At 43.6% G+C, this 12,924-nt stretch overlaps 1 protein-coding gene across 4 annotated transcripts in view; it reads right to left on the reverse strand.

The window, feature by feature from the left end:
* Positions 1–12,924, reverse strand: part of NETO1 (neuropilin and tolloid like 1) — a 72,103-nt gene that overhangs the window by 14,822 nt on the left and 44,357 nt on the right. For 2 of the 4 annotated variants that reach the window (XM_037145586.2, XM_037145594.2), the window contains exons 6-8: positions 9,987–10,028; positions 9,744–9,871; positions 2,334–2,562 (exon numbers count right to left, since the gene is read on the reverse strand). In XM_037145586.2, the coding sequence (XP_037001481.1) occupies positions 2,334–2,562; positions 9,744–9,871; positions 9,987–10,028 (399 nt within the window). Of the gene's footprint in view, positions 1–2,333; positions 2,563–9,743; positions 9,908–9,986; positions 10,029–12,924 lie in introns of those variants that run through there. The other 2 variants (XM_037145568.2, XM_053664135.1) reach the window with 2 other exon arrangements.

A 12,924-nucleotide genomic window follows, 5' to 3' on the forward strand; every position in this document is an offset into this window, starting at 1 on the left:
TACCATTCAGATATTAATGCATATCATCCAATATAAGTCTAAGATAGTTACTACATTTTGAACAAAAGAATCTCTGAAAAAAAACATTCCTTCTCCTTTTGGCTTTTTTGCACGACTGCAGCTGCTTCTGCATCCTGGTCGACCTCTTCGAATAATTCCTCTCCTCCTCATCAGTGTGACCCAGGAAAGAACGGGCTACCCAGCCTGCACTGGGGCCAGTATGGTTTCCCATTAGACTCTTTTCTGGGCTGTTTACTACACTTCCCTAATATAAGCTAATACTGCCTAAGATTCTTTCTCAGTTATTTAAAATGGCTTACACTGGGTTTAATGAAATGAGAACTCAGGCTGTCCTACGAGTCAGGGTTCCCCTGAACTATTTACATTTACTTGATATTTGAAATGTAAGAGTATATCTTTTAATTGCTCTCTACTATAGCTTATGGTATAGCTCTGAAAAATATTTCAGACTTTTTTGATATTTTTAAAACTTGGTATCATCTAAAACATTAGTGAGCCCTTCCATATTTGTCATTTAGATCGGATATGAGTTCTCGATATCTTCTTGTCTAAGGGTAAAAAGAATATTGAACGAAATACATGCGAACTCATTTCCACAGGCACGTCCATGGGAGATGGTAGGTCAATCAGCAGGAAAAACACCAAATGTGCTGTTAGACCTGAATACCTTCACATTCTACTCCAGAACATGCCAAGAATTGTTTGGATTTTTGGCCAAATACCTCACTGAAGTAAAAATGAACTGCTTCTAACATTTTGATCAACTCTTGAAATGAATACATAGTGAGCAGCCCTCTGTTAAATCTGCAATAATACTGAGTAAGATATTTAACACACTCTCTGATGCTATCAAGATTTAGAAAGACAGAGTGACATGCAAGACATCTGGTGTTCTAGAATTCTCCAACCGGGGGACGAGAGAGCAACTTAAGGCCCAAACTATTTATTCACTATACGAAAGAACTGTCTGATAGATTTAGCACTTATGAATTTTAAAAAATTAGCTGTTGTGCCTACCACTAAGAAACTCTTGAAATTTCAGATGTATTTAAAAGTGTAGAGCTTCAAATTACTCTGGTTTATTTTCTATTTCTATACATTTATTAAATATGAATTATTCATGGTTTTTAAAGAACATTCCAAATATATATCTATTAATATGACTCATTATTTGTTAGAACATAATTTTCTAAAATTGCTATGCTTTGCAGCTACGTCTGGGTATCGCCCACTGTGCCATTTAAAATATATTCTGAAACTTTTTTCTATATATTTGCTCCCTTCCCAAGCCATTCTCTCTCTCTGCCTACTTTCACAGAAACTACAAGAGAAGCATACTAAAGAGAATCAACCAAATGTGCCTGTGTCGGTTGTTAATATTTGTACTTGAACTTCACCGAAGCTGCTGTATCTGTTCTATAACCTTTGTAAGAGTTCAGCCCAAGAGAGAGAACTCATCATGTCCCAGCTGAGTGGTGGGACTTGTTTGAAGCAAGACTATGACACCTGTGCAGAAATGAGTAGCCAGAAATCAAAAAGGTAACTCTGTCTTGACCCAGTGGTTCCACTTCCGGGAACATACCCAAAGAATCCCGACACACCAATACGAAAAGAACCTATGCACCCCATAGCATCACTACTCACAACAGCCAAGAGCTGGCAACAGCCCAAGTGCCAAAGAGTAGATGAGTGGATAAGAAGGCTGTGGCACATTTACACGTCGGAATACTATGCAGCAGTAGAAAAGGAACTCCTACCTTTTGTGACAGCATGGAGGGACCCGGAAACTATTATGCTAAATGAAATAAGCCAGGCAGAGAAAGACAAATACCACGTGGTCTCACGTATATGTGGAATCTAAGGAACAAAATAAACTAAGGAACAAAATAGAAACAGAAGCACGTGGACAGACTGACAGCTGTGGGGGGTGGGACGGGGGTGGGACGGGGGTTGGGGTGGACTGGATGAAGGATGGTGAAGAGATCCAGGAAAGCACATCTGTGTGTGACCCAGGGACCAACAAGGAAGTGGGGGCTGACTTAGGGAGGGGACAGCATGGGCCTGAGTGGAAGTGGGGCTAGGGAGAGAAAGCGGGAGTGTAGTGACATAAACAATACACAAGAAAAAAAAGAAATACATAGAATGTTCTAGGTAGCTCTCTCCTGTCCCTGGTCCCAACGAAGGCAGGGGACTGCCCGTGATGCCAGGCACAGCCTGTGCCACCTGAACTGCCACGAGGGAAAAGTGCTGGTGCCTTCGGGGCTGGCCTCACCCTGCCCTCGGAAGGACTGGCGGCCAGAAGAGAGGCTTACGTTCTTGAAAGGACGTGAAGAGCATCTGGAAGCGGCTGTTGCGGCTGCCCTCATCGGCCCACAGGCGGATCACGCCCAGGCCCGTGCGCAGCATGACGTCGTTGGCCACCGTGCTGCAGAACTTGGCCTTCAGGTCCTGCACCGCGCTGCTGCCGTCGTACACGGCCACAAAGTTCCTTTTGCATTCGTTGGAGTTCTGCATCTCATAGTCCAAGAATCGCAAGTAGATCTGTAACACAGCAAGGGGATGGTCACTGCCCAGAACCAAAAGACACAAGCCGCTCGGCCAGCACCGGAAGTCCCTCTCTCTCAGCCTCACAAGCCCATCTTGATTGCAATCAACCTCATTATTGTCCCCCGGGGATGGAAAGAAGGAAGGATGAATGAGTAAGTTCACGTTGTGGGGAATATTATTCTCAAATGTTATTATCCTTTCTTTATGTAAATGCACCATTTTCCGTGGCTGAGTATTTTTACCCAAATGATCCTATTTCTCCTCGTAACTTCTCTGGAATGAGTGATGAGTTTTCCTAGTCCTGCTGTTTTATTTGGATCAGCACAAGTGTGTAAGAGACATTCCTGATGCAGCCCTGTTAAACACACTTCGTGAATTCCACTTCCAAAAATGCATGGGCAAAAATAATTTGTGTTAATACCAAGGGAAGCAGAAGGGTATCAAAAGGTGGTTTTTGACTATATTTTGATGAAATTATTTCACATAAGTAGGCTGCTTCATGTAGGAGATAGACTATATTTAAAAAAAATAAAAGATAGCTAACCTGCTATTATTTTCACCATAATATAGTCAAGCCATTTAGCTAAGTCCACAGAAATACCAATTACATTAACATCCGATGAGTAAAAACTATTGTGCAAACTACATTATAGATTATTTTTAAAGATTGCCAGCAACTCTATAAAGTTTTATGGTCATGATCAAATGAAAAACTCAGGCAATGTAAATTTGACATTAGACATGAGGTCCCCCTGACCCCCAAGCCCATCACCCTTCCACTCTGTCATGCTGCTTCCTGATACTTCTTGTAACCCACAGTTCAGATTTGACTGTGTTCCAATGCGCATTAAACATGACAAGCAATCAAATCAAACAAAGCCAAGTTTAGAAAGAAGTCCTCTGTCCATTTCCCCACTGACACAGCAATATCTAGACCGTGGCCTCTTCCTCTGTCTCAGACCAGACTCGGGGCCCTGTGGACACGGTGGCGAACACAGAATGAGGTCTGGGGTGAACACGGGCACCCGCCAAGTCACGTCACAAAGGTGTGCGTCAGACTGTGAGCAGTGAGAACTCAGGTGCCACTTGATTCTGGAATCAAGAAGGTGTCTCTCGTACAGGTGTCTCCTAAGTCTTTTACATTTTTAAAAAACAGGAATGCCTATTGGCTATTTCCTCTTAAATGCCCTTTTATTAATAAATCACCTATAAACTAAAGACATGCATTCAATTAAAAATTAAACTCATCACCCTATATTTCTGTTTTCCTTATTATTGTATTATCTGTGAATCCTATAAGACAAATGTTCCTTAGGTCCAGTAGTATGCCCCTGCATTGAAAAGTATTATTTAGTTGAAAGAAACTTCTCTTTTCCCCTCAATGTTCTCATCGAGGGGCACTAGTTGCCCCATTGGATGGGGCACTAGTTCTTGGGAATTTCACCCTCAGCTTAGTGGTTTTCCATCCCCACTAACACTTTTGTGATATTTCAAGTTTCCCAAATGTCCTGGGTGTTTTTCCAGTTCACCCCCAATGCCTGTCCCAAAGTTATATCAGTATTTCTAAAAACAAACCTAATAACCATACTCAAATCTTTAACTGGCTTCCAAATGGTTATAATGAAAAAAGTTTAAACACTAGGCCCTGGCCAGTGTAGCTCAGTGGATTGAGCCAGGGCCTGCAAACCATAGGATCGTGGTTCAATTCCCAGTCAGGGCACATGCCCGTGTTGCAGGCTGGTTCCCAGCAGGGGACACACGAGAGGCAACTATACATTGATATTTCTCTCCCTCTCTCCTTTCCTTCCCCTCTAAAGATAAATAAATAAAATCTTTAAAAAACAGTTCTTCTTTAAAAAAGTTTAAACACCATAAACTGGCAAAATCTCCTTCCTCTCATCTCTGAACATCACACAGTGATTTTTATGCACATGAAGAAGTTCTCCATGAAGTAACCACTTCCCATCCTCTAACTACCAACCTCTTAAGAATTTTCAAGATCTAGTTCAATGATTGACTGGAAATTCTGTTTTCTTCATTGACTACACTTGTTCAGCACCAACCACATATTTATTGGACACCTACATGCCATTGTTTCAGGTGCTATATACATAACACTAGTTACACGGAAAAATGACTTTTATTATTTGTATACAATGATTTTCAAAACAGTGTATTTACAACTCCAAACTATCACATAAAATCAAAGACTGTATGTTGCAGAATTATAAAGAATACTTATCATAACCATTTTAAAATGAAAACTGAAAGAGGTCCAGACAAACGAAGTCACTTTCTCAAAGCGACACAGCCCCTGAGATCGGTACCAACTGAGATCATCGTGAGACATCCGCTGCTCAGTATTGGCCTGCACAGCCTCACGTGCACTCGGAAAAAATCCCCACAGGCTTCTCCTCCATCCAGAACATTAGAGTCATAAAGCGAACAAGCTTTGACAAAATTACTAAGGAAGCAAAGCCATCTCCCTCTTCCTAATGGGGCGAGGAGACTAGTTAGCCATTGAGATATAAATGAGATTCGTAGAAAATAAATGTGCCCCTCCGCAATAAATGGCCAGCTCCGATGTTCTCCAAAGATAAAGTGATTGTAGAGAAGGCCATTGCTGTGGTTAGAAAGGCCATTTGCACATCCGGCCCAGGTTTTCTCATTGGATAGTTTTGGAGAGGGTCTGTGTTTTCCCTGAAAGGAGATGGATTGGCATCCTCCCGTGAAGTGCACGGCTGAGGTCTGAGCACCTGCCACACTGAAAGGCCATTCGGATTGGACAGGACACTATTCACAGAGGAAGTGAACAAGGGCAGGCACTATATTTTACCGTTCACTCCTGAAGTGTTCAATTACTTTTTACCTCCTTCTTTTTTATCATCCAAGAAAAGAAATCAAGCATGCCAGTGGGTATTTAGCTTTCCTGGGTGCAGGCTGTCCCTGCAAATGTCATTAGCCAGAAAAGCGACCCAGCTTCCACAGGCTCGCTCTGGTGGAGGTCCTATAGAAGCCCGCCCTGCATTTGTGACTTCAGTAACATCCCGGCAGCGTGAGGCTTGTGCCATAAGATCACAGCAGGGAAGGGTGCCTTCTGACTCTGCGTTTACTTAAGGGAGAAAATGGCAGAAAGCGCTTTGGTCTCTCTGCTGAAGAAAAGAGAAAATGGTCAACGGAATCCTATGTAACTCCCCGAAAATGGCCCGATTACCATCTCCTCTCACGGAATCATTCTGATGCATTCTTCTTTCTAATCAATCACGAAGTTTGAGCTGACAAAATGATTTATTAAACAGGACTTGGGAAGCTTCGGAACACATAACCAATTACTAGTAATATCTGTCCTCCAATCACACTAATAAGGGGAGACAGATGCTTTTGCATACCCACAGCCAGTGAATCTAGCTGACAGCTTACTAAGTAATATATTTACAGACATTTAAGAGTCACCACCCAACCTGGGGCCTCCCTTCACGTCACAACGATGTGTAGAAAACAGACCCCGTCTGGGGCAGTTACCCAAGACTCGCCGAAGCAGTTTTCGCCGAGTTAAGTACCAATTAAATGCACTGCCATCCATGGTTTCAGAACTTCACACTCGGGAAAACAGAGCCCACACCCTAAACACGGGGGAGCCCAGGACTTGCACGGCTGCTGTTTGATGTGTAACTGGACACCCCGTGGATATGGGAGGCAGTGGCGCCCCAAAGAAAACCAGGACGGCCTCTTCCTTTGTGGGGTGTCGAAAAGACACACACCCTGCAGCAGATCCTGACATGACAACGTTAAAGTGACTTTCTGATAAACAGGCAAGTACGGAATATTTTTAAAGTCCATCTGAGCAGCCCTCCAAAATCGGTCAGCACAAAACGGAGATATCATTTAAAAACAGTTGAGCTACCACATTTTCATCGGTAGTTATCTCATCAGTTGAATTTTTCATTTTGTTTACCCAATGTTTTCTTTTTTCTTTTTCAAGATAATAAGGGCAAACACAGTCTTTAGAACCTTAAAACGTATCATTGTAATCAATTATAGTTACTACCCCTTTGTCTATCCCATTAGTTTTCTCCGCAAGCTGAGCAGCTTGAAACAACACCCATTTATCACCTCCGTGAGTTGGAAATGCTAGGAGGCTGCTGAGGGTGCGTATATGAGAGAGAAAAGCCAGCCTCTGAAGCCCCTGTTTTCCTGGTGACTGTTTACCAGGGCTGGTCCTTAGGTCCCAGAAAACAATCTTCGCTCTTCAGGCTCTCGGGCTCCCCCTTTGCCCACAGCCAGAAAAAACTCCAAGTTGTTGTTTTTTTTTTTTTTTAAAGCTCATGTGATTAGATTAGGCTCACCTGGATAAACTCTCTTTTAATTAACTCAGAGTGAACTGATTGGGAACCTTAATTGCATCAGCAAAATCCCCTTTGCCGGGAACTTAACATAATCAACTGTGTGATATTTATCTTAGACACAGTCCTAGGGTCCAGGCTGGAAATCTTAGGGGTTCTCTGAAAGATTCTGCCCACAACAATAAAGTTCAACATATAATTAACTTTAACACAACCTCACTTTGAAATAGTGACTTATTATATACGTTTTAATGGTATCCTAATTTTATTCAAAACATTTTTAAGTAGGTAACAACATATGCAAAATTCATTTCAAGCTTTAAATGATGGGTAATTACTAAAAGCTAGAGTTTTAGACTCCCAAGACCTAAAGTCAGTAAATTAGCTACATTTGTGCATTTTTATAAGTGTTTGGCTTATCTATTTTCCTGACTTAACAAATCTGAAAATGGCCCAGAACAGTATGGTTTTATGACATCACCCTGGACTGAGTCAGGATAAAGATCTTGCTTCATCACTGTTGCTAACCACCAAGTATTTGGGCAATTCTTCCTTACAGACTCATCAAGTTTTGGTCTTGAAAGGGGTTTAATATTATCTATGCCAAAAATGTACTTGACTTTTTAATTATTATACAAAATCCCTGCCAGATTCTTCTTGGATTCCTCCTGCAGAGTCGCATTTGATCTTTGGGCAGCTCGATTATTCAGACAAAAACCGAAAACCTTATCCATATTGAATCAAAAGCGATCTTGCTCCAGTTTCAAGCATTCAGGTAAATTGCAGTGCTTAAAACCAGGCAGATTTAGCCTTATCCTTTTCTTCCCATGTCTATCGCAGCCCTTCAACCGTGCAAAGATCAATGCCATGCCCATTTCTTCATTTTCTCCCTGACATCTCTCTGAATGACAGACACTTTTCTTGGCACTGAAAAATAAGCCCCACTTCACGGGATGAACATCCAAGTAGTTACCGTAATGTGATCACCCAACATGCATGTCTGGACCAGACCCAGAACTAGACAGCACGCGACCCTTCCACCCTCCTTGCTCTGGAATCCGTGCGAATCCCAAAGACTGGCTCACGGGGGCATGACCCCACACCACACTGCTGACCCCTGTAACACTCCACCTCCCTGACCCAGCTCGCCCATCTGTCCAGTGAGCTGACGAGCAATGGATTTCCAAAGTTCTCCCGGCCTCTGGTATTCCCAGTTCCAAAAACTGGATTCAATGGGATTGTCTGTATCACTGTTCTCAAACAAAGCAGATACCAGATATTGTCTATTCGACTTGTGAAAAGGCCGATGAGCAATAGGTACTTGACTTTAAACAACTTAAACAATAAGCAGCAGGTTTCCATCAGCAGTTACCATGCACGTTTTCCCCAGGAGCCAGTTCAAGTTTCGCTCGTGCTCCGATCACACCTGTGCTCCGACCGCCTGCTCCCCCAGCCTGCAGGGAGCAGCACAGAACCAGCAGGTCCACAAAGGCAGGCAGGCAGCTCCGGCTCCTGCTCTGCTCCAGCCATTCAGAGCTACTCCCATCCTCGACCCTTTCATTTGACAGAGACAGCCTGTCACAATGAAGCCATCTCTGTCCAGCCCTGCAGGTGGCTTCTCCTTTGAGTTACAGAATGCCCGATTCTCTAACAGGCAGGGACATTGGCCATGCCTATTTTGGTTCTGTACAAAAGACAATCTACTCATGAGCTGGCAGAAATGGTGTATGCTTACACTCCCATAAAAACCTGCTCTGTGATGGTGACGGTGACAACGATGCTACCTGTGATGCTTAGGTGGGACTCAAATGTGTCCAGTGAAAGAAACCTTCTAAAAACCTTTCATTCACAGAGTTTAAGAAAAATGAGGGGCACTTGCCTGTTGGGAAAGAGCATGAGAAAGAACAGTCTAGCTCCCTTAGAATCGATGAGGGGAGCTGAGTGTTACGGTTGGTACCAACAGCCTTTGATTTTTTTAAAGAAGGCATTCGTGCCTTTCACTGAGATGCAATTAATTTTTTCAAAGATTGGTTCAGGTGTGAGGTGACCTGCAACTGATAAACCTGGAACAGAAGTTCATTTCCAAATTGTACGCAGACCCCAGGCAAAAATGTTTGTGAAGACAGACAGAGACAGTTCCTGAAACACCGACTTCCTCAAAGGTGACTCCCACTTCCCCGAGTCCCGCATACCCAGCCACCGCAATCTGCCGTATCTGTGGGTGCCTTTGCTTCCCTGTCTGCCGTCGTGAAGCAGCCTCGGCCCCCGGGGGTGTCTTCCAGGCCTCCCGGGGCTCTTCTGCTCCCAGTGCTGACCCCTCTGTCCATACTTCACAGGGAGAACGACTTTCCAGAATGTAGACCTCACCACCTCACTGTCCTGCCACACATACTTCCACGTGACATTAATGCTCCCCTAGTGACACTGACCCCGGGCACCCAGCCCTCCTATGGGCTCACTTTATGTGCCAGAGACGTGTTGTTTTGCAAGCCCTGGTCAATTTATTTCCTCGATGTGACGTCAGGTTGAGAAGCGAAAGTGTAATTGTAATACTTAGAACCGCCACTTAAGGACAGCATTTTGACCCATTTTTCAGAACACCGTAATTACAGTAGAGTCTCTTGTTCGGGTTACCCCATGATCTTCGGCAACATCTCCATGTCACTTATGACGTGAGAGTGACGCGTGACAGGAGAAGACAAGTTGCACTTCAGAACCCAAATAAAGTGACAGTTTATGGTGGCACTGAGCACGTCCAGCTTGCTGAAAGCTATGCATGCCGTGACACTTCCCAGGTGGGCTATCAAGTCTGGGTTTGACCTTGAGACTGACCTTGGATCGTGGAGGTGCCCGGATGTACCACTTGCAATCAACGGCCTCGCTAGCAGAAGCTTTGCCTTCCTTCACAATTTGTATAGACTCCACAATTCCTTCCGGACCGCCCATCTCAAACTCACACGCTAAATAACAGAATGCCAAACAAACACAAAAACGAGCTTGAATAATAAACCAAAAGTATATTTCACAGCAGCAAATAAAGACCTCTGAACGTGATTAAACAGCTGTTTTACCAACCTGGTAATGGTTTCAAAACGCCAAGGTCCTTAAAGTCAGGATCTTAAAAATTGAGAAAAAGACAATTAATCTTATTCTGCATTTATTACAATGATGTTGAGTAAGATACCGTTAAATGATTCAGGAATCTGACTGAAAATCCACATTAGGGGAAATTAAATGCTTAAATAAAAACTTCCTGATACTATTATGATGGAAATGTTAACTTACATAACATATTGTTATTACTACAGTTTTTGTCAATATAAAACAAGCCATTTTTTATTTAAACCGTCTAATGCCATTCTTTTCCCTAATGATCGAATATGAATCTTACTCATTATCTCTAACTTCATAATTGGACCATGGATGACTTTGTAAAGTATCTCCATAGATAGTTCAAGATTGGTCAAAACTTCCATCTGTTCTAGATACAACTCTTTCGTCTGATTTAGAAGATTCTGTAAATTGTTGAAAGATAATTTTCAACTGATCGATTGGAAGCACAAAGTTAAGACACAAAACCTAAGGCTTTCCCCCTTGCCAGACCATGCAATCTTCTCCTCATCAAATGGTCTCCCTAACTTTCCCTTTTAAGGCCCCCAGAATTCAGTGTCCACCCAGCACCCCGCCCCCAGCTTCCCTTCCTCTCCGCCTGCAATGGGCTCAGGTACCTACTCATCCACTCTGTACATAAGTGTCTCGAAAGCTTGACTTCTCGTGAGCCTCAGAAGAGCCCTCGTCAGTAGAAGCCAGCGTGGTGGCTGCTCCCTTCCGTGACCTAGGACGGATTTTGAGACAGGGGTGCAGCCCGTGTGCCATAAAGCTCAGCCCATCGGAGAGCTCAGGATGTGTCCTGTTTGCCCTGGGTGCTCTTGCAGGATCACGTGCAGTGGCCTTGTGATGGTGACGGGTGAGCTCTGACGATGAGCAGAACAGAAACCTGGGGATGAGTGAGTCCCTACCTATGTCGCCAGGAAATGGTAGCGACCAACTCTGCAGCTGCCCCCCTCTGGGGGCTTTTTGGTTTGGGAACAATACGCATCTTTCTAGTCTCAGTGAATTTGAATTGGATTTTCTTTTATTTATGGGTGAAGGCTTCAAAGGTTATAGTTTATCTTGGAGGCACATGGTATCCAATTTCAAAGACGATTCTGAAATTTAATTTTATTTTACTACTATGGTGTTCATTATCACTTTAAACTCTTATGAAGTTAGGGTTACAGGGTGGGGCGAAAGCAGGTTTACAGCTGTGAATGCACAGACACAGAGTGTATTCTTGTGGTACTTACTCACTCTTGTGTTACTTTCCATGCGAACAATTGCGAACCTAGTTTTGCCCCCAGCTGCATTTTTCAAGACACTGCTCGGCCGTGGTCCAGGACTGAAACGTGAAAGGAGGGGGCTCTTTCTGGAGGGAACTAGTTCTGGAGATCAAGACAGTGGCTGCGTGGGCCCGTAAGAGTGCTGCTTCTCGTGTCTGTGAGCTCGGACGCGCTGAACGTGTGGCTGCAGGACAGCTGTCCTCGTCCTGAGCCGCTGTGTGTGTGTCTGTCCAACGGGGACACGAACTGACCGTGGAAATGGGAAGGACTGGTGGCCACGGGTGCACTCACAGCGCCTGCCGTTTGCTCCGTGTATGTTACGGGCGCTATTAGAAAGCGGTCGTGCATTTCGCATCGAGACGCAAATTCCTTAGCAAACTCTTTTTAAAACAGTTCTTTTATCTCTTGGGGGGGTAAAAAATAAATACCTATATGCAATTTCCATGATAGAAGCAGAAATAAGGGCAACATAGTTCATCGGGGGCAGGACACCCCCAGTAAGCTTTCCTGCCTCCCATCAGCTAAAGCAATAGACATTTGTTTATTCTTTCAAGAAACATAGTCAATTCCTACTGCACATAAGGAAGGAAACCAGGTCTTACAGAGTCACTCAGACTGACTGTCACCCCTGGGCAGCTGTGTTGTCTTGAAAAGACCATCACATCTTTCCTTATGTTCACAACCAGCTTGACCACCTCAGCTACCGGGTTCTTTATTATTCATCGTAACTTTTTTACTATTTTAAATAATGCTTAATGATAGACATGGCCATTAGTCATTATCTCCTTTTCAACTACAACGTTTCAGGCTTGCACGCATTTCCTAGGATTGTCGTGGAAGTGTAGCTGGTATTCTATTTTGTAGCTGAAAGCTAACATGCATTATTTTTATAACTCACGCCAGACAAGGTTGAGAGAAAGGCCAGTTCTGGTCATCAAAAATTTATCTTTGTCTTTGTAGTAATGGTGAGAGGACCGATAGTTAAAAAAAAAACACTTTAGGAAAAACTGTTTCTGTAACTCCATTTGAATTAGCCATCAGTCTTATCACCATTTCCACAATAGACAGTCCATATGACCCACGGAAACAAACAAAAATAAACAACACCATGATTTTTAAAAACAGCCTACACTGAATTTAAGAATACTAAGATCAATTTACTGCCCAGGTTGTTCAAGGTCAAGGACAAATTATTATGCAGAAGCACAATGATGTTCACAGAGTAAGTTGTCTTCTCACCCCACCAAATCTATTCCACTATGCAACCTGAATACGTTTTTTTAAAAAAATCTAGACCTAATCATGATACTCACCTGGCTTTCCATTGCCTTTGGAACAAAACCAACCATCTTTTTCACGGACCACAACGCCCTGTGCCCTCTCGTCCGGCCACCTGCTCCCTGCGCCCCCGCGGCTCGCCCCTGCTCTGTCCCTTCTAGCCACAACACCCTTTCTCTTTCTGCAGCATTGAAGGCTGTTCCCATTCTCGGCACTTTGAACTCAAACCCTTTACTGTCTGCCACATCATTCGGCCAGGCCCTGGAGTACATAGCCAGATCTTCCTCATTCTTCAGTTCTTGGATCACGTGTTATATTGTCAGACACGTCTTCCTGGACGACCCTCTCCACTCCAG

This window comes from Artibeus jamaicensis, unplaced genomic scaffold, assembly GCF_021234435.1.
Source record: "Artibeus jamaicensis isolate MK-2021 breed Jamaican fruit bat unplaced genomic scaffold, CSHL_Jam_final contig_354, whole genome shotgun sequence".
NCBI classification, from domain to species: domain Eukaryota; kingdom Metazoa; phylum Chordata; class Mammalia; order Chiroptera; family Phyllostomidae; genus Artibeus; species Artibeus jamaicensis.